The sequence below is a fragment of the Bactrocera oleae genome, chromosome 4, assembly GCF_042242935.1.
Source record: "Bactrocera oleae isolate idBacOlea1 chromosome 4, idBacOlea1, whole genome shotgun sequence".
Taxonomy (NCBI): Eukaryota; Metazoa; Arthropoda; class Insecta; order Diptera; family Tephritidae; genus Bactrocera; species Bactrocera oleae.
The window spans coordinates 48,847,243-48,869,847 of NC_091538.1; the positions used below are offsets into that span (position 1 = coordinate 48,847,243).

Below are 22,605 nucleotides of genomic sequence, written 5' to 3' on the forward strand. Positions count from 1 at the left end.
TTGTAAACGAGTAACAAAAGAACACTCGCTAAATTAAAAAAAAATTCACATAATGTAAGGACACAGAGGCCATTTTTAGAAGGGCAAAGCAGTTTTTTAAAATATTAAGCGACTTTAAATGCAACGAGAGAAGGTGAAGCCCAAGTAAACTGAAACAAAACCGTGGAAAATATCTTTCAAAGAACCGAAAACAAAAGTATGACAGCATACATACGAGTATGTTTGACAGTTCGAGTCGTTACTAGTGTTGTTAAATATTTTTAGCGAAATTTTATCCGAGTTGATCGTTCTTTTGACACTCGCTTACCAAAAAAAACTGAGCTATGTATATACTACATTTATTTGAGTTTTTGACTGTGGTGGCACAGAAATTCACATATAAGTTCTACTTTATATTTAAATTTATGACTTAGGAGAGCTTCTGCTCGTGATAACTAAAATATTTATTTTCATATTTTCATCTAAGCGTTGTATAAAAATGTTTTGTTGTAATTAGATGTACGAGCCACTTAGTGCTAGGATATATATTTCTAGTTTTTATTTTAAATAAATCTTTACCGTTTATACATACAATCGATCGATTTATATATGTCGGATAAGTAGTATTATATATATTTTTTATAGAGTTACCTTCAGCATATAAAATCTTTCAATTATTAAGTGACAAAATTCCTTGTTAAAAATATAACTTAATTGTTTACATATTATATTTGGTTAAGAGAATCTGTTAAAAGTTATAAAAGTATGGTATTTATAAAAGATATCTTTTTGAAGAAACTAAAGTTTTCTTGTGTAGCCACTAAGTACTTGGCATGTGTGGGAACAATAATATTAGATCGATCAATTGCGTTGGAGTCCCAAATAAGGTTGTTAGTAGTACATATCAACTTCCAAAATGGGAAGGTCTATTTGCACAGCATATACGAGCAGAGCTAATTTAACAAATAAAGCTTTAGGTACCAAATTACGGTTCTACTCTACGTGTTAGCGATCCACGGCGATAAGCGCTTCGAGCCCTTACAATCTGCAATATGTGAAATTTAAAAATTATGTTTAGTTAGTCTTAAAAGTCTTAAATTAGCTGTCTGGGCAGCCATTTCATAGTAGAAATCCACTCGAATGTTTTGCATAGTCCGGCATTTAAGAAAACGCATTGTTAGCCCATTTACTGTGTAGTGGTAGTTCAAATAAGTTACTAGATCCCTTGTTTGTTATCTAAATTCATTCTTTCAATCATTTGTTCTATCACATTACTTTCGAATTTAATTTTCGCAAGTATAAAAATGACGGTATGATTTTGGAATACTTTTTCAAAGATAAAAAATGGAATAAGTAACTGTCAATTAAAGACATATATATATATATATATATATACATATGTATATCTTCGAGGATCTAGCTATATAATTTTGTGGAAAATTGCGTTTTTTTATCCCAAAATTAATTTTTTTAAATTTTTATTTATTTTTAATACTATGTCATAAGTGTAATGTTCCTATATTCTAGAAATAGGCAAAAGACGTCGTAGTTTTTATAGGTTAGTTTTAAAATTTTAATCGATATGCACTTTTATATAGATACACCAATTTTTCTAATATTAAGAAGAATGAAAGGAAATTCAAAGATTTTGATTTTAGTTGTTTATAGATTTCAAGTTTAACTACATGTAAAATGGCTTTCATTCTTTAGAACCTAAAAGCATGATAACTCAAGAATGTGATAAAATGAAACAAAATTTTGTAGAGATATGCTATATTTATAATATTTGTATAATATATACTATTTTAAGAGGCCCTCCTAATAGATTTTAATTACATTTACAAATATTTCTTCCAAAAATCAACACCGTTAAAGAAAATGCGGATTTGCACATTTTGGTATGATTTCCAAGTTTAAAATATTAGAGTTTACTTCTAATTATTATGTTAGTTGCTATTACTACGACTTTTTTAGAGAGTTAAAATAATTTTGTTCCTAATTATGTGCTCTATTTTAGTTTATATCTATATTTAGAAGTATTTTTAATAAAATGTTTTATTATCTTCGAATATGTTAGTGTTATGAATAGTTTTTTTTTTTGTGTTTTATTTGAATACAGTTTGTATTCCTTTGAGGCACATTTAGTTTTATTCTGCTTAGGTTTAGTAAAAAATTAAATTTTATTCGTTAATGATATATTTTAGTACCACGATAAGACTTTGTCCATGAACTTATTTAAAATAACCATATATATTTATTTTTTTCGAACCTATTTTAAAACACGTGTATATTTCCAAGCTCTGTTGTTTCATATGCGTGAATTTAAAAATAAAGTTTTTTTCTATATATTCTGTTGAAATAACTCAGTTAATATTTCCGACGACCACTCCAGCTGATTTTTCGTGACTGACAATACTTGGGTCTTTATAAAAACCGTGCATATTTTAAAGCGTCAAATTCGAATTTATAAAAATCTCTTTTTTCAACAACGTACTTTGGCATAATTATACCCTGAACACGGTATATTAAGGCTGCAAAGATGTTTGTAACTGCCAAAAGAAAACGTCAAAAACTCTATAAAGTATATTTATAAATGAACAGCGTGACGAGCTGAGTCGATTTATAAATTTACGTCTGTCCGTTCGTCTGTATATATGCGAACTAGTCCCTCAGTTCTTGAGATATTGATCTGATATTTTGCATTCGTACTTTTTTCCCCAAGTGGTTGATCATTGGTTGGAACGCCCGACATGGGATCACTATAGCATGTAGCTGCTATACAAATAAAGTTGATCGGATTACTAGGGTAATATAGTGGTTTGGAAATATTTTTCATTTGACGAGATATTTTCACCAACTTAGGCTTGGATTATTGCCCAAAGCATCGGTGTAATCTCCGAAGAAAACTTTCAGATCGAGTCACTATATATTTCTTAAGCTTGTTTTGAGCCTAAAATGGTTTTGATTGAAAGCTACAAGTAGGTCCAAACAGATTTTATAACATGCAACTCGGGATTACGAAGATAAACTTAGTTATTATTTGTTCCAAGCAAACATGATTATTCAATAGATCAATGTATGCACGAGGTGTGTTCATAGGAAAAAGTGAATTTTGATCTTTTTTGAAAAGTACTTATTTATTCGTCAATATCTACTTTTTCCCATCAAAGTAATCCCCCTCGGATATAACACTTGTGCCAACGCTTTTTCCAATCGTCGAAGCACTTCTGAAACGTACTTTTCGTTATGGCCATTAGCTCTTTCTTCGATTCTGACTTGATCTTATCAATTGTGGCAAAACGCTTTGTTTTCATTGGTTTATTCAGTTTTGGGAAAAGGAACAAGTCACAGGAAGCCAAGGAACCCGTTTGAGTAAACCCGGATTGTTGTTGATTTTATCAAACAGCTCCTGAGTGATACTAATGCGACATTGCTTTTGTTCAACATTTAGCACATATGAGCCGATTGATATGCCAACATCCTCTGTACCTTCCCTAATAGTGATTCGAAGATTTTCAAGAACAATTTTTATGACTGTTTTGATGTTTTCGTCATCAACAACTTCTTGGCCTTCTGTAAAACGCTTGTTTCACTTATAAACACTGTTTTGAGACAGAGCGGACTTACCAAATCCAAAATTCACCATCGCCTTTGAACACACCTCGTATATGCATGTTCATGGAATGTGAAAATAATACTTTAAGAACATAAAAATTCAACTTTGGAGCAGTAATTTCATTGTCCTGATATGTTGAAATATCATATACCTCGGTGTTTTGGCACTTATAGCCTTGCTGACTATTCGCCCTTTTTTAAACGACGAGACAAAATTTAAAGGAACATGTTTTGGTTGCAGAAAACTTAGCAAAGTTTATAAAAGTTTATAAAGGATTGACTCCTGTTCAAAAATAGAAATAATATTTTTTATGTAGACCCAAACAGGTATCGAACCGGAGTACGGAAAGACTTTTTGATAGCAGCAAAACATACCTAAGTTTACCAAGCTCAACCGAAGAGCGACCGTTGTTTGTAAAATAAAAATAGTATATTTTATGTAGGCTTCAGTAGGGATGGAACCGGATAGAATGAAAATTATTTGATGTATTTCAATATATATATGGTATACAGAAACGAAATTTGCAGAAAGATTTTTTGTTGAAGAAAACCTTAACTAGGTGTAACAAGGTCTAACGGGAAGGTACGTTTGTTTGAAAAATTGAAATAATATATTTTATTGTAGACCAAACAGGGATCGAACGAAAATTTTAAGTTTTTCAGAATATATATACATGTTTCTATGTAAGTAAAGTTCGTAGTATTGATATCTTAATTGAAAGTAAGGAATTTTCTAAATATCCCCTGTAAGGTGAGCATAACGAAGCCCATTGAAGATTTCAAATCGCTCAACATTTACGAGGACAGTTCTTAACTTCCAAAGGGATAAAAAGGGTTATGGGTTTTGAATAATTTTGGGCTATACATACGTCTTTCGGGCCTGGCAAATAAAAACTGCTTTTGAGTACGAAAATGTAATTAAGAGTTGTTGGGACCCTAGCGGGTTTGTTTTTTCGTTAATTTTTTGTGGGAACCAGTTTGAAAATACTGTCATTATTGAATTGTAAATAGAACACTGCGAACGGAAATCATTTTATTAAAATATACTTAAATATAATAAATTTTTAAAACAATATAATATAAAATTTCACTAAATTTTTATAACTCGTTTATTAATACCTAGCCTATAAAATTGTGGTGTACTTTAAAATTAAGGTATATTTTAATATAATACATACATACATATACATCTTCGTAAATGTAGAAGAATTTATTTGTGTGTATAAATCAGTTTTTCTTTATTCCAATAAATCTTATATGTACTTATATAGCTATAAATATTTGTTCTGTTTCTATTTGCATATGTAAATGCAAATTGAATTTATATGTATGTATTTGGAATTTATATATTCATATATATAAGTAGATACATTTCCATGTAATTTTAGCCTAAACTTACAATTTCCTTAAGTTCTGTGAATTTCAATTCATTTATCACCATTTGGTATCGCATCTCAGAGCATCGGCACGTACAAGTTGACTGAAGAGTGGAAAGGAAAGGAAAGGTGGCTGTTAGTTGTTTGTGTTGTCTTGCGTAATAGTGGACCAACGGACAACTACATTTAGCTTCATTTCGTGGAAATAAAAATTAAAAAATCGGCAAAAACAACTAAGCGCATCAAAGCCACGTTCGAAGGGCAACCAGTGGGCGGCACTTACACACACACATGCATACATCCATGTATAAATTTGTCCCACTTTCGCTTTGCGTGGTTTTTGCTATCATTGCCTCAGCACTCAGTTATTGGACCCCCGCAAGTTTTCTTCCGGCTTGCAATGAAATTCCCTTTATTTGGCTTAATTGTTGCCCATTGTTGTTGGCCTTGGCGGGTATTGGTTTTGGCATTGCCAGCATCACTTATGCAACAACAACATCGCATGCTTACAGCGTATTCTGCTTGCTGCTCTCGTTGGATTTCGTAGATGCCGTTAGACGTTTTTGCCGCGTACGCTTCTTCAGTTGCAGCGAGTAGAGACGGCCGCTGCGTGGACGTGCTTGTGGTTCGACGGCGCTGATGCCGGCATTAGAGTTGTGTGCTAATTGATAGCTATATATGTGTGTTCGTTTATGGGAGAGAGGAGAAACACATTATAAATTTTCGTAAATTTTAAAATAGGGTGGGTCATTTGGTTGTTTAAATCGACAGTGAGAGCTCATTAATTCTAGAAAACTTTGCTAAAAGATCGTTATTGGATCTACGCGGAACAAACCGAGTCTCAGCTGTAGAAGCTGTAGAAGAATATTGAAAACTACTCGAGGCCTCTTTATATGAGGCAACTTTGCTCTCTCCACAGGCATGTTAAATCAGTTTTTTTGGTTCCAGCGGATCGACTGTTATTGTACACAAATGACAATCGAGCTATTTCAAATCAAGTTCGGTGATAGTTGTTGTTGCAATGGCAGAAAATGTTCCCGAAATATTTTGTGGAATGCAGCCGAGTTGCCAGATTATAGCTAGAATGAATGTCCGAATCTGTTCCGGATATGTTGATTTGACAGTCGTGGAAAAGTGTTCCGTAAATTTCTTATCTACTGTGTATAGCCACTTTGGAGCGGCGACTTGAATAATTGGATTTTCCTAGTGAGTGTCTTGAAGACTAGGTGCTATGTGAACTAGTCAATAATGACTCAAGGAGTCAAATCGACATTAAAGTGAATATATACCAAGCCGTACGTGAGGTAGAGCCAGAAGTATTCAAGATATCGGAAGACCTTATTCGAAAGACGAGCTTAACAGGAATCGTTAAGAGAGCATAGGAAGCGATATGGTATCTTAAACCATAAATAATAGGAGTGCTTGTGCTCACGAAAAGTCATATAGTTTTCGAATGGAGAAAATAAACCCCTTCACAAACTAGCTGTTAAAATGTCTGTAGATATGCTTGTGTGCGCTAGGAAGACAAATGCCGGTAAATTAGTCAAAGTTCAATGACTTATGCGTATATTTTTTGTGAGACACAAGCCATTCATCAAACTGTTCATCTTTTCAACACTTCTCATGTACTTTCGCACTTTTTACAGCAAAAAACGTTCTTCCACTCATACTCACTTTGATTCCAGTTTCGCCAGCCGTTGCTTTAGTTTCGCCTGACTGGCTGTGTACTCGGCAAGTAAGCGTGCCAACCGCACATTTAAGTTCTCCACCGACATCTCTAACTTTTCGATGCCGCTCTCGATGCTGTCGTGCGCGCGTTGTGAATCTGTAAATTAAAAAAGTTTTCCATACAGATTTGCACAAACTTCGTCTCATTTCCACCCATTATACACTTGAATAGTTCACTTTTCTTAATACACACCCGCAAAAACACTCTCATCCAGTAGACCATCTTTGCGTAGCAGCTGACAGCCACGTTCCGTGAGTGTGGCACGCGCTTCCGGATAATCGGACAGCGTTTCCCATAAATCACGTTTTGCCAGACAAAAGAGATCCGAGTAGCCTAGTGAACGTACATTAGCTGTACGTCGATTACCGGTGCGATTGCCTGCTATCTCCAGCACTGACACCTCGCCGAAAACTGAGCCGGCGCCAAGTGTTGCAAAGACCGTGACACCGTCATCTGCCACCACCGACAATTTGCCGCGTTTAACTATATACATTTCTTTGCCGACATCGCCTTTGCGACAAATGTAGTCACCGGGACTGAAGACTTGTAGTTTTAGTTTCAGCACAAGCGCCTCTAGTAGTCCTGGTTCGCAGTCGTGAAAAATGCGCACCTGTTTTAGTGTGTCCATATGCACTTGTATAGCAATCTCTGCTTTCAGTTTATCTGGAAGTGCCGCCAGCACGCGTTCTTCATCGAGCGCTCCACTCTGTGACCAAGTATAGGCAAACCAACGTATCACTCGCGCCTCCAACTCATGACCAACCCTTCGGAAAGCCATGTACTGCTTGACACCGTCCATGCGATTTTGGAACTCGACACGTGCCACATTCATATTGGAAATCATCGAACCGATGTTGCCTAGATGTGGATGAAAAATGTAGACATTAGATCTGGAATATTTTCTAAGACCTAGCTAAAACTGATGGAATTACTACCATCAGTATTTTGTGTGCATTTGTGTGTGAAGTCAGGTGGAGAAAAGTTGGGACTATATTGGGATTTTGGTAACTTTTCGGCCAACAGGTAAATTCTTGCCTATTAAATTGTAAACCAAATGTTTGAGAAATGAGAGCGAAAAAGTTTGGGTTCCGAAATATTTTGGCTTTGAACCAAATCTGAAAGTGCTAAAAAATGGGTTTAGCTTCTTCTGTTAGATTCAAAACTGTATCAATTTTCAACCGTTATTTGTCTGCGATAGGGTTAACTTTTGGAGGTTAATAACTCAGTTTGGGAGATTCTTTTATAAGAAGCTGGAACTAAAGGTTTTTCGATTTCAGGGGAGATCTTTTGTGATGTTCCTGATTAATGATAAAGAAAGCTCTTATACGCAAAAGGAAGCTCAAGAAAACAGTGATACATTTAATAGGGTGTGTGTCGCTATTCCGAACATATAGGAAAATAAAATTAAGTTTGATTTACACCTTACTTTTGGGCTATTCTACATTGACAGGTACGTTCCTTTCCGGATGAGTAAGACTAACTTTTTATAAGGTGTTCATCATGGAGTTTTCGAGAAAGTATTCAGTGAAAGATTTAAGCATTGAAACTGCGAGTTTCTCATAACAAAATATAAAGGTCTGTTTGCACCTTTCGGACACATAAAACTTTTTTTCTGACTACTGATGAATCGTATGAAGCTTTAGGTCTACTGGCTGACTAAACTGAAGCTGTAGAAAGGATCCAAGAACGAGAAAATGGATTTTCTGTCAAAGTAGACAGGGGACTACCTCAATTATAAGTAATAATTTGATTTATTTTGGATTTAAAATACTAGGATATTTAGTCTTGCTTGCAGGACCAGCATTTTTTGCTCTATGTAATTTTTGGCAATCAAGTGTTGAAATCTCGACCGTCAACTGGTGGCTCACACATGTCAACCTCTGTTTAAGCGTTATTTAATAACATTTGCTGGACTAGAGCTAGCTCTACCACGCAACACTTCTAAATATAATAGTTGCGCATTTCTAGGTTAAAATTGTTAAAGAGCAATATCTAAGCCCTTTTCGTTGAGTCAAACCAATTTTAATTTATTTTTAGAACATTCCATTACTCGCAGTGTATATTAAACAGTCTAGTCGTGCACTTTGCATTACAGAGTTGCCGTGAGCACGTACGCCAACTATTAGAATGACGCCAGAAACAACGCACACAAAAGCATAACTTGACAAACAAGGAAAACAGCTAACAATAAGGCACGCAAATTTCTCGTAGGTATGACAGCGGGATGAATGAGGTAAGAAGCGGCGCCGTGGCACGATGTTTGGTGCTGATGGCCGACCATCTGTCATTCGCCGCCAACAACTTGTATATTAATAACAAATAAATAAAACACGCTGTGCGCAAAAAGGTACAGAAAAAGAAAAAAAGAAAACAACAACACCAACACAAATACATCGCTTGATGCTTCCTGTGGACAATGTCACGTCAAAAGGCGACTGAGGGTCGAACAATTCATTTTCTTCGATGGCATAATATGACCAATTAAGTCATCAGTAACAATAACTCACGGAAGGATGCGTTCAACGACTAAGCAGGAAATATCTATTACATACATTATGTATATAACATTGTGTTGGTACTAGGAAATCATTAAGGAAGTCGAAGGTGAAGGACATGTACAGTCCAGTGTACAGTAAAGTGTACTTCAAATTGCTTACTGGTGAGGTGACTGGAAGGGCGAAGTCTGAAGTGCTCGTTCTAAAGTAAATAAATTGCTTTGCAGGCGATAATGGCAAAATTATTTGCGAACAGACAAACTAAGACAATTGCAGATGAAAAATAGGATATAAAGAAATTAATTTGGTCGTAGCCTCTGCTTTGGTCTTGGTCTTGGTTTTGCCCTTGGTCTTGATCTCTGACTTCGCCATACTCCTGTTTTGGGTCGTGTCGTGGATTTTGATCTTAGCATTAGTAATTTTGATTTTCTTAGCCTTGGTCTTGTTAGTTGCTAATAAAAGTTGAATGTGTCTATGACAAAATACTCACCTACAATTGTAGCGAAGATTAGTACGCCTGCCAGAAAGTCTGCAACCACAAACAAGTACTCCGCATCATTCTCTGGCGTTGGAGTCTCACCGATCGTCGTCAATGTCAGTGTAGACCAATAAAAGCTATAAATGTATTGTCTCTGCAAAGTGCTATTTCTTGGACCATTCAAATTATAGACCCAGTTGTCCGAACCGAAGCCGAGATAATAACTAATTGCGAAATACATGCAAGCATTCCAATGAATTAGCACTAAAATAGCGAGCACTACTTTACAAATACGAAAAGCATTTGGGTAACCAGTAGCCGTTTCGGTACGGTCGAACCACTCCCAGAGGCGTGGAGCACGTAGCAAACGATTTAGGCGCACAATCACGGGACAAGGTAAGCCACCGGCACTACAAGAACTCGGCGACCACCAAATATAGGCGAGATCGGTTGGAAGCATTGAGAGCACGTCGATGGACCAACCCTTGGTATGAAAGTAATGTCGTCGTAATTTGTAAGCATCGCGCACCAGCAGACCCTGATCCAAGTAACCTATAAGAAGGCAAAAATAATGGAAATTTTATTTATATAGGGAGTTAAAGCAAAGCACACAAAGCTTTGACGACTTACCTTCGTGCATATGCACTAGCGTGTCCACTAGATATATGCAATCACATAAATAGTCCAGGAAATACCAAACGGTTGGAGCACGATGATTTATCTCCCAAAAGACAGAACGACCCACCACAAAGATTATGTTATAGAGAACCGCCAATGACACAATACCAAGCCACTAGAAGAAAAAAAGGAGGAATATGGAGTTATATAACCAGGAAATGCAAAGAGTTGGTTGGTAAGGAGTGCTAAACGAGCGACGACAGCAAAACAGCTGATAACAGCTTCCCAAAATATTTCCACTCACCCTGTAATGTGACTGCAATGTCGGATTCACCGATAACCGATTACACAGCCGACTTGAGCCACGTATTTCACTGGAAAGACCCTCATCGGCTGGCGCTGTACTCGCTGCTGTTGGTCCACTCGCGCCTTCTTCGCTAGCCGCAACTGCAGCTGTTGTTGTAACGGTTGTAGTCTTGCCAATTTTATCCACATTATTTGTATTGGAGAATTTTTCGAGAAACCAATCGGGCGGCTTGGTGCGACTGCGACGTGTTAAACGCTGACGCAGCGCATTTAGTGTGCGTCGCAATGTGGAAGGCTTTGTGCGTTTTGTTTGATCCTGTAGCGCCGAAGAAATAGTAACAGCAACGAAATAAAAGAGGGAGAGAGAAAAATAGTGGTTATTATGTACATATATATAAATGCGCGAAAGTCGTCATAGAATATACAACGTATACAAACACATATGTATGTATATGCCTGGGTTTGTTAAAAATAACTATCATAACGAAATGAAGTAGAACAATCATTTCAACCCTTGCTCCTCTGTACTCTCTCCCGCTGCCTTGGTGGTGTCTAACTGTGAACAATTACAGTTCCATTCGTGAGCTTCATTCTAATGCACTCTGTTATATGGTTGTGAGGACAATGTGATACTGCTTGTGACAACATTTAATCCATTAATGTGTCTAGTGTGAATTCTATCTGCTGTGTGAGCTGTGACTGCGTCCCTTACTCAATAATAAATATACACCATTGTTTTTAAAATACCAAAAATTGTCATGAAATCATAATGCAGATGTCACACTGTTTTGCTGTGACCTTGAATAAAGAATATTATTTAGAATGGGATTGAGTCAAAGATAACAAAAACATAGTAAGTTTTAAAAGAAAATTGGTACTTGTGGGAATATAATTTTTGGTTTTTTTGTCTTCGAACCAGTTTTTTGTGACGGATTCATACTTTTTTTTTGTGGAGAGGGCTACTATTCAAATGGCTATATTTCAAGTGACAGCATTTTAGTTGTGGTTGTAAAATCTATTTGCAGGAACGTAATACCGTCACGCTCTTAGTACTATCAGTTTTAGACTAAAAGCTATTGAAATTTTAGTTTTAGTATTGTCATCATAACATTTGTTGAAACCTCTTAATTGTTATAGAAAAACTGAAAGTTTCATAAGAAGGGGGCAGTTTTTATATGGTTGAAATATAAAATATATCGGTAGCATAAATTTTAGTAAGTTTGCATTTAGAATTATTTTACCTTAAATATCTATTATCGGTCTGAAATTCTGCACCAGATTTTGTATCTCTACGAAGTTACTCATTTCTATGGATCGTCGATATTGAACCACTATAAGGTATAGCTGCCATACAAACTGTTTAAAAAAAATCAAGTTTTGATATGGACATTTTTTTAAACTATTTGACAAGATATCTTCACGACATTTGGTATAGGGTTGTCTTTAAGTCAGTAGTGCGATTTCCGATGAAATTGTTTACTTCGGATCACTATAGTATATAGCTGCTATACAAACTGAACATTCGGGATCAAGTGCTTGTATTAAAAACTTTTTCATTTGAGGAGATATCTTCACGAAATTCGGCATGAGTTCTTGTCCAAGGCAACGGTGCAGTCTCCGAAGAGATTGTTCAGATCAAATCACTATAGCTTATATCTGCTATACCAACTGACCGATCGAAATCAAGTTTTTGTAAGGAATCGTTTGTATTTGTGAAAGGTTTTCTTTTCATATAGCTTCGGTGCTACCGAAGTTAAAGTTTTTTCCGGTTTTTTCCGGTGACTGCTTCCGTTACTTTTAGCAACGTTTGAAACACCTCGGAATGTTTTAAAAAGTTCGCATTAAATACCCGATCCTATGGTTTCTTTTGAACGTTTGTTGAATTATGTCAAATCCAGCGACTTCAGAGTTTTTCATGCGAATGCAGTTTGAGTCTAGAATATCTATATTTCCCATCGGATCACAAGATGAATCATAATGTTTGAACATAAAATGATTCTTTTGTGATCGGTCATAACAAAGATTTACTCATTGCAGATATTATTTTGCAGTATGTTTGGCATATAAAATACCTTTGTAATGTCATGAATTAAAGAAAAATAAGTCTTTGTTGATGACTACTGGAAAGTTTGACAGTTTTTTTTTATTTCAATCTATTTCCAGCATCTATTCAAAGAGTACTTAGTAATGGCAATGTGAAAGGTTAGGAAAGAGGGAACTCATTTAAGTTTTCTTTTTATAAAATCGAGGGCTAAATGATGGAGATCGCATTAGGGGAAAACCGGAGGTCCCTAAAAATTTAAATAATCCCAATGTTTGAAGCTCATTTTTGGTTGAATGGGTACGTTAATAAACCAAAGTATCGCATTTGGGTTGATGATAATCCACAATCCATTGCTGAGACGCCGATACATATTTTCTGAATTGGAGGATATTGATGTGGATGTCGCTACTTGCCAACGACACAATCTATTTATTCATGGAAACTTTTGGTAGGCGCATTACTCATGTTGTCGCCTCCAAGTGATTGAACACCACCGGACTATATTTTGTGGAGTTATGTGAAGTCGTACGTCCACGCAGACCATTGACGCCTTGAAAGAGCATATCCGGCGCGTCATTGCTGACATACGGCCCCGATTGCTACAAAATCTGGTCGTAATCGGACCCCTTGGTTGGAATTTTTTCGAGCCAGTTGCTTGCAGTTCGATCACTTGTCCGAAATCTCTTTTAAAACATAATAGAAAATATCTTTAAAATAAACCCTAAGTCTTAACCATAACATTAACTTATATGCGTTCTTGAAAAGCACATGCCTAAAAAACACTCTCGCTCTTTATAAGCTTAGTGGTTATGTCAATGAAAATTATTAATAATTAATTTATATATATAATATAAGTCAAAATGGAATTTAAGAAATATGTAAATAATTTTCGGATTCTTTACCATTTCGCTTGTTCCGGCTATCGTCGCAACATCAACCGAATGCACCATTTCTGTTGATTTTTTTCTTTCTTAATATGCAGATGAATTTATTATAAAATTAAATGTTGGTTAAATTTTCCACTTTTATCGTGCTCAATTCAACACATTCAAATTACAATCTTAGTTTCGATGAAAATAAACACTTCATTCGAAGCGAATTACGCAACTTTTTACTCATAATATTTTCGTTTTATAATTTTATTTCGCCTCCATAGTCGCCATTGTCTCATCACTTCAACACTTGAATTAATTACTGGCGTACTTACAGCTAAAAAAAATTCCAAAGAAATTTTCAATAAATTCACTACTGTCGTCATCTATTCATTGCCCATAACACAACAAGTAAAAACCAAAACAAAAACACACACAAACTTTAAAAATAAAATTGTCAATAATAAAATAGCATTTAAATTAAAATTCCACTGGTCGCTGGCCGCAAGCAGAATAGAAGCATACAAGCTTACAGTTGAGTGCTTCGGGTGCAGCGGGGCGTATGAGCAACACTAAATACACGGTTCACTCAGCACTTCAGCTACTTCTACACTTCATAGGCATGAGTAATTTATGATATTTTTGGTTTTCTATTACGATTGTTGTTTTTGTTGTTCATTACGCTTGCGCACAACGAGTTGCGCATGTGCGATTTGTACTTCAAAATTATTTTTAACACGAAATATTCGGAAAAAAATCACACAACTTTGGTCTGTTTTTGTTGTAAAGAATAAATTAATTTTAGTAATCGATCAGCGCGATAACGGCTTTAGTTGCACACGCGTTGCAGTGCCGCTCTTCTAGTGCAGTGTAGCGGCAGTTAGTTGAAAATAACGTTAAATGTCGTTGCAGTTAGGCGCTGCTGCTGGGGTTGGTGTCAGTTTGGGTGGCGCATGCGCATGCGATTATACTACATGTACTAGCGCCTTGTTTACAACAACTTTATTACTACTTCTAAAAATAATAAATACGCGGTTGTCAAACGTTTTTGGTTAGACAACAAATTGCTGTGCCTAGACATGCTAACTGGCAGTGGTTTCACGAAATTTTCAATAAAAAAAGTTTTTTTTGTTTTCGGTTTGTGGTTTTCTTGTTTAGCGGTCTTTCTACAAATTAATTTTATTATAAATAATAATGGGTTGAACTATTGAATTATGAATTTATAATGTTTGTATTAAAAAAATACACTGATTTTATATTTTATTATATTAATAAATATATAAATAAATTAAAATATAAACCTTATAGGAATATACAATATAGGAATATATTTATATACGTACATATAAGTATATTTATATCAATCATACTTAGGTTGCCTTTTATATTTCGAGATTTTGCAAGCCTAGTGTTGCTCATAATTTTATCGTAAAGTTTAACATTTTTGATGTTATACATACTTAGAACGTTTGATACAGTAACTTAAAATATTCATCTCGCCCAAAAAATGGAATTTAATCACGAACATTATAGGGCAATTATTTTATACAACTTTCGACGTGGATTAACTCAGCAACAGTGCATCGATGAACTTAATTTAACTTTTGACGATGAATTTCCTTCAACGAGCAGTGTTAATCGATGGTATGATGAATTCAATCGAAGTTGTTGATCACTCCGACGAATTTAGTGAAAGTCATCCAAAATCAGTTGTTTTTCCGGAAACTATAAATGCTGCGTGCACACTGATACTGCAAGATCGTCATGTGACCTATCGCGAGTTTGAGACAACTTTAAACATTGGATGGACTAGCACACATTCAATATTGCATGAACATTTGACTGTAAAAACTAGTTTACGTTAGATCCCACACAATTTGTCAATCGCTCAAAAAAAGGCTCGTGTCGATTGGTTGAGAAAAATTAGAACAACGCAGAAGCATTTGTTTGCCAGTTGTCTATCAAGAAATCAGGAAAGCCAACCGCCTAAGACGGATTACTCTTCACCACGGCAATGCGAGCTCTCACACATCGACAGTAAGAACTGCATTTTTGAGCAATCAAAACATCCGCCGTATAGTCCTCACTTGGCCCCGAATGACTTCTTTTTATTACCGTACGTAAAAAATAAAGTAAGAGGTTAACGTTTTTCGACATCTGATGAGGCGGTTGATGCATTCAGAATGCGTGTTTTGAAAATACCTCAATCGGAGTGGCAAAAGTTCTTCGTCAGTTGGTTAAAACGCTTGCAAGCGTGTATGGTGCTTAATGGAGACTACTTTGAAAAACAATAAAGTGTTTTCGATGATTAATATTTGTTTTTGTTCCCTAATCTCGAAATATAAAAGGCAACGCTCGTATAAAGTTTATAAAGTTATTCCATGGTTTTTGTCACTATTTTTGTTTTTTGATTAATTGTCCAGGATAAAAATTCTTAGTGTTGGCGATAACCGAATAATTTTGCTATTATTATCACGAGAAAAAATATTATATGTAGGTAGAAAATATTAAATGTAAAACTTTGTAAATTTTAATAGGTTTTAATATATAAGGGTTTTTTATTGCCAAAATGGTAATTTTCCTTTAATAAAAAAAACGAAGAAACAAAATTTTTTGAAAAAAAAAAAAATTGTTTAGTACATAAAAATGTTTTATATTATATTTTAATCTTTTTTTTCGGAATTCGGAACGATAGACTTAAAAAACGTCCTTTAACAAAATTGCCGATATTTTGTACACCGTTTTTGTAATATTTTCTGACATATCGTGCACCTTTACTTATTTGAGCTTTTTGTAATCTTTATTATGTGCTTCGGCTTCACATTAGATCTATTATTAAGCAACAATTATTATTTCGTATATTTTCACAATTCGGTGCTATTGGAATATTTTCCTTCATAATTTCTTTTATATCTTTTTTGTTGAATTTTAACTACTTGATTTTTTAGAACTTTTAAAATATTTGTTGAGTTATTTTTGTTGTTGTTGTAAAACTAACCAAGCTCAAAAAATTTCTAATTATATAAATATGAAGCACTTAATATTTACTACATATTATAATGCCACAATATTAAAAATTTTTAAATTTTGTATGTTAATTTCCCAAGAATTATTTCGCTTTTTGTATCATCACAGTTTACTAAAAATTTTCATTATAAATTTATTATAATCGCTCGTTTCAAACCGGCGCTTACTAACTTCCACGCACTACTAATCAACGCTTGTTGCGCGCAGTTAGCACATAATCAAACGAACACTGCGTTTTGCGACTCGCTGCGCACACGCATGCGCGTCTAATTATTCACGTTGACTGACTGCCAAACTATCGAGCGCTTTGTAGAACGCCTCTGCCAACGCTGTAATATTGCCTTAAACGCCGACCGCTGTGAGTGGCACCCAAAATTGGCACTGAGTGCTCTTCAAATTTAAAATTACAAAAAAAATGTAAATTAAATTATATTATTATTTTCTATATAACTCGACTAACAATTTTCACTTGAGTGTACGGGCAGTGAGTTCGCATTGCTACGCGCTACAATTAAAAATTTGTTGTTAACACGGTTGCCAATTAATTTGACAGAAATTGTTGTAAGATATGCTTGTACGTTGCTTTTGTTGCAGTTTTTGTAACTCAACGATTTTCGCATTGTTGCTGTTTTTGTTATTGTATTATTTAGCTACTTTTACAACGAATTTATTTAGTTTATACATTCAAATGAATTTGGTTATTGTTTTTGTTGTAGTTTTCTAAGCTTGTTGTTGCTGTCAACATATGCACAACAACTTGTCGTCATTGCTGGCGGCAAACGTTACTCAAGCGTTTGATGGAATCTCATTTTATTTCAATGTTTTTGTTGTTGTAAGTTCCTAAATCTTGTTCTCGCTGATTTCATAGCGTTTAATTTTAATTTTATTTTGTAGATCATTTGCATAAAAATGTTCGAATTAATTAATAGGTGATTTTTAGATTTATGACGTGATACTGAATAGTGTTGGTAATTACAGTTAACTTTATAGGAATTGAGATAAATAAATAGAAATAAAATATGAATTGCAGCAGACCGGTCAAGTTGAGAGGATAATTGGATACGGCGACGCCCAGTGATATGTTCTTGTGACAGCTGAGTGTCTGGCTACAAAGCATAATGAATAATTAGAAGAAGTAGACTTCAAGACGGACTAATTATTCCTATACTAGGAAAACTAACCTAATCAATAAATGTTGTATAAGATACTGGCTAAACGAGCAAAAGAATCCAAAAAATGACTCACCACTCCATAAGGAACAACAGTGGACCATGCCAATATACCATATTAAGGTACACAAACACCATATACTAATATACCAACAAATACACCACACACGATGTCACCAATATACGCACAAGAACACCACACGATTTTTTCCTTCTTTACACCACACAGTTAACTAAAGGAACAACTTGATCGAAGATCCTTCCTTTCAATACAGCGATATAGCGCAGCAAAACGTTTGTTTTTTTTAAATTACTCGGAGACATATGATCCGCTCACTATCAAATTTTTTTTGCAAACCAAAAACCAATAAAATCTTGGGTAAAATTCAAATTTATCTTTTTAAATGTCAATTTTTGATTGATTTTACCGATAGTTTTGAACAATATCTTCTGGTGGGAATGTTTTTAGGTTTCTTCGACGGAGAAGACCGGAATCACTGCAGCAGTGGAGGAATTTTATTGTCAGCGCTGTCGAAAAATTTTAATCGTTTTCTTCGACACTTTTACTGTGTCTCAAAATATGTTATATAAATATATAGGTTTTAAAACAATTCATACAGTCGGTTTTTTTTTTTAATTCTGAAAAATCGTCTTTTTACGCTATCACACATGGTGTTAAGAAGGACTGGAAGACTTATAAGATTTTTAACCATGGGCATTTGTCGAAAAAAAAAATAAATAAAATATAAGCAAATAATAATGTTTACAAACCTAATTACTGATTTAGTATTATTTTTATTGAAACTTGAGCTTTTATAAAGCTTCGCTCGAATGGGAGTGAAAATGCTTTGAAGAATAATTATTTTAAATTTAAAATTTATTTCTTTATAAGTGTGGATGTAAAGAGCTAATTTTTTTTTTTTTTAGATATGTGGTTTTTACTAAGTCAATCCTTTTTTCGGACTTAATTTTTTTGACAGCAGTTACTTGATTTATTCTCAGTTTGTTTTCTAATTTATAATGAACAGACTTACTTCAAAACAACTTTTTGAAATCGAGAAAATGTATTACCAACATAATCGTTCGGTCACTGCGTCGAATATGAAAGAAGCACACTTTTGGTTGAATGGGTACGCTAATAAACTATATTGTGGCTTTATAGTGATAATAATCCTTAAGCTAATGTTGAGGCGCCGTTACATCCTTAAAAATTAGTGTTCGGTACGCTTTATTGGTAGCAGGAATCGTTGGCCCATATTGCTTCAAACCTTGAGCCGGCCATAACGGTCAATGGAAAATGGTATAGATCCATGATTAATTATTTTTTGGTGGCTGAATCGGAGGATGTTGATGAGGACGATCTTTAGTTCCGACAAGACGACGCTACATGCCAAACGGCCAACAAAATAATTAATTTATTGAAGAAAACTTTTGGTGAGCGCATTATCCCGCTTCGTGGGCCTGTGGCGTGACCTCTAAGATTGTTGGATTAACTTACATGAGGACTAACTTACATGAGGTTATGTGAAGTCACTTGTATATGTAGATAAGCCCGTTACGATTGACGCCTTGTAAGAGAATATTCGGTACGTTATACGGCAGCAATTACTACAGAAGGTGGACGCAAATTGGGCCTTTTGGCTGGAAATTGTTCGAGCCGGAAATCATTTTTAAAACGTTATGGTAAACCCTTACACTTAAAATAAAGCAAAACTTTTGGCAACAATAATTAATTATATGCGTGTTAATTTGTATTGAAAACCACATTTCTAAAAAACACTCTATGTGTAGAGGTTTTCTTCGCTAAAAAATGTTCAGTTATATATAACCACAAAAGCTCTAATTTAATTATGTAAATATTCAAATATTTTATGCAATAGCACCTACACTTATATATTTTAAAGATTATTTACTTTCTCATCATGTAACATTACTGAAATATTCAATATTATTTGTCTATTAAGGCAACGGCAATTTCGCAAACGTTACATGCCTGAATTATTGTCAAAAATTCATATTTCTTCTTTAAATATTTAGTTAATGAAAAAAAAAAAAACTTCTTGCATTTGTTGGTAAATAATTAAAATGCAACACTGTGTTATCATTAGCATAAACAAAAATCGTCAAAAATATTCAATTGAAACTAAAGACAGCAATCAGCGCTAATAACTTAGCAGAATACATATATGTATGTGCAAACAAACTCAGTAGTATTCATATACAGATATCCAAAAATATATATCCACAGACTTATATGCACTTGTACATATATAATATTCATGCAAACTTACATACATATGTAAGTGAAAGAATTCAAGCTCAACAAGCTGCTGGTCAATCGAATCGAATTGTACACTCTTGAGAGTACTATTGAATAAACGAATGCTTCTGTATTATTCATTGTCGTCACGACACTCTGAAATCACCACTTGGTGGACACATTTGGACAGCACGTGCTTGGAGTGGCAAATGAGTGGATCATTGGGTAGCTATTTTGTACCACTAAATTGTTGTTGGTTTGCTGACTCGTTGTTTTTGTTGTTGGATTACTATTGCTACGCTAGTTGGCACATATGTACATAAGGTTTTTGGTTTTGTTGTATTCGTGTTGTGTGCTTTGAACTATACTGGACGTACCAGCTTTGGTCTTAACATACATACATACATACATATGTGTGTATAAATACATATGCTTGTATGTAGATATGTGTACGATAGATAAAAAGCACGTGCTCACACGTGAATACAAGTATATACATATACATGTGTGTATGTTTCCATGTAATTTTTATGCGGGTTGGATTGCTTCCTAAGCCATTTTGCTCCCAAAAGCGTTACTCTATATTCCAAGCGTTTCGTTTGGTTCTTCATTTCATTGCCAATCATTGACATTCATTTTGCTTTTGCTTTGTTTAATTCTATACGTACAAAAAGGGCGCATTGACCCTTAAATTCAGCCATAAATTGTATTAAATAATATCTGTGTGTTTCATTCAAAATATTTACTTTAAATAAGTAATAATTAAGTTATATTTAGTAGTTAATTGTCTAGCTAGTTTATTTTAAACTTAAACAAAATATTATTATTCGCTGTTAATATTATCTGCAGCTCAACTGACGCATAAATTAAATGCTTCGCTGACAATAAAACTATTTGTAATTATGCATAACTACAAGTAGTAACAGTAAAATTTAAAATATGTATTATGTAAATGTGTTTATATAAATACATATGTTTATGTATATGTTATGTAAATTATACAATTGCGTGTGCAGCCGTTGTGTGACTTTGAATTTAGATGAGCACTGGCAATGGCCAATTGCCAATAAAATGAAAAAAATTTATTTAAAGGTGATTATGGAGGAGGAGGGGTTACTAAGAGCGACTATGTAAACAAATCCACATCTACAGAAAGTAAACTTTAATATTCGGTGAATAAATGTCCAAATTTCATCTGATCAAATGTGAGCCGGACTGGTCTATTTAAACTTCGCTCGCAAATCAAATCGATAAAATTATGGCTACCAAATCTTTGAAAACGCTGCAGCAGTGTTTTAGGGATTCTACTTTATCACGCACACAAAGGATTCACTGAATCTCGTGAAGTCGTCGAAAAGTTGCCTCGCGCGAGTTGCTCATCCACTTCTGCTAATGACAATAACATGCTGCAAAAATGATTCGAAACCGAAAAAACCAAAATTGGCTGTAGGCACTGAAAGCCATCCCAGCCGAGGCTTACAAGTGTATGGAAAATTGTAGTAAACCTTATAATGCTTGTATTGGCACAGTTGTCTATTTGGAAGGCCATAATAAAGATTTCCAGAAAAATAAAGAAGATAATTTGTTCACAGATGCAAAATCTAAATTTTTTTAAAAATTTAATAACTTGAAATAAAAGGTCTATCAATAATAACGACGTAATGAATGAAATATAACACTTAACTTTTGGTCAAAATCGGTTCTTCTGAAAAAGAAATCGATCAACATCATATTATAATGTTCGCTATTAATGCCGTTACACATTTCCTGGCACATTTCGAAAGCAATAAGCCCCGATGATGCCGCCATACCACAATCCGAACCAAACGGTCAACTTTTGGTGATGCAATCGCGTTTCCTGAACCATACGAGGATTTTATTCATCCCAATAGCGACAATTTTTTTTATTGATGAAGCTATTATGCCAGAAATGGGTCTCATCTGAGAAGATGATTTTTCGATAAACGTGAATTTATGAATTTTTCGAAGAACGTGAAATAGTGGAATAATCTTAGACAATTTCCAAGTGTTGTATCAAAGTCACAAATTCGTGCACAAATATAGCTGCCACGAGCTGTCAAAATCACGTCATCCCTACTGGTAGATGCGGTATATAATAATTTTGTACACCAAATGATTTAAATAGCACTTCAAAATAATAAAATTATGTATATATAGGACTGCAGTTTGAGTAGTAAGAGAAATAATATATACGTTTCTTAATTTAATATGAAATGGGGAAAATTGTACCTCATCGATCGAAACCTCCATTCATTTTTAAAAAAACCCAAACACTGATTCGAATCTTCTTCTAATACTCATATACCAAATAATGGATATGTTATCAAAAGTCACAAAATTTTCTATGAGATCTTATGCATTGAATATGCAGATTACCATTAACCTGCTTATTTTTAAAGTATATAAGAAAACTCATTAGAAATTTATGTTACCTCTAAGAAAATTTACAGAGAAGAATGTTTTGGTAGAAATAATCAATTATATCTGCTAATCTGGCTAACTTAAAATAAATATATTTTAACCGAAGCGAGGTATAGAAATAATAATTAAATTACAAGTATTTACTGCGAATATGGCTTTTAAGTACCTTTTGCTACTGAATCAAGCATAATTAAG

At 34.4% G+C, this 22,605-nt stretch overlaps 1 protein-coding gene and 1 long non-coding RNA gene across 3 annotated transcripts in view; one reads left to right on the forward strand and one right to left on the reverse strand.

Moving 5' to 3' along the window:
* LOC138857008 (uncharacterized) overlaps nucleotides 1-22,605 on the forward strand; it is a 42,423-nt gene that overhangs the window by 10,089 nt on the left and 9,729 nt on the right. The window lies entirely within an intron of this gene.
* The window catches only part of CngA (Cyclic nucleotide-gated ion channel subunit A), a 69,520-nt gene continuing 51,547 nt past the window's right edge, over nucleotides 4,633-22,605 (reverse strand). The window contains exons 1-8 of one of the 2 annotated variants that reach the window (XM_036364887.2): nucleotides 16,711-16,815; nucleotides 13,543-13,849; nucleotides 10,595-10,912; nucleotides 10,303-10,465; nucleotides 9,685-10,224; nucleotides 6,892-7,557; nucleotides 6,645-6,795; nucleotides 4,637-5,642 (exon numbers count right to left, since the gene is read on the reverse strand). In XM_036364887.2, coding sequence (XP_036220780.1) covers nucleotides 5,477-5,642; nucleotides 6,645-6,795; nucleotides 6,892-7,557; nucleotides 9,685-10,224; nucleotides 10,303-10,465; nucleotides 10,595-10,912; nucleotides 13,543-13,590 — 2,052 coding nt within the window. In that variant the 5' untranslated portion in view covers nucleotides 13,591-13,849; nucleotides 16,711-16,815 and the 3' untranslated portion in view covers nucleotides 4,637-5,476. Of the gene's footprint in view, nucleotides 5,643-6,644; nucleotides 6,796-6,891; nucleotides 7,558-9,684; nucleotides 10,225-10,302; nucleotides 10,466-10,594; nucleotides 10,913-13,542; nucleotides 13,850-16,710; nucleotides 16,816-22,605 lie in introns of those variants that run through there. The other variant, XM_070108333.1, reaches the window with a different exon arrangement.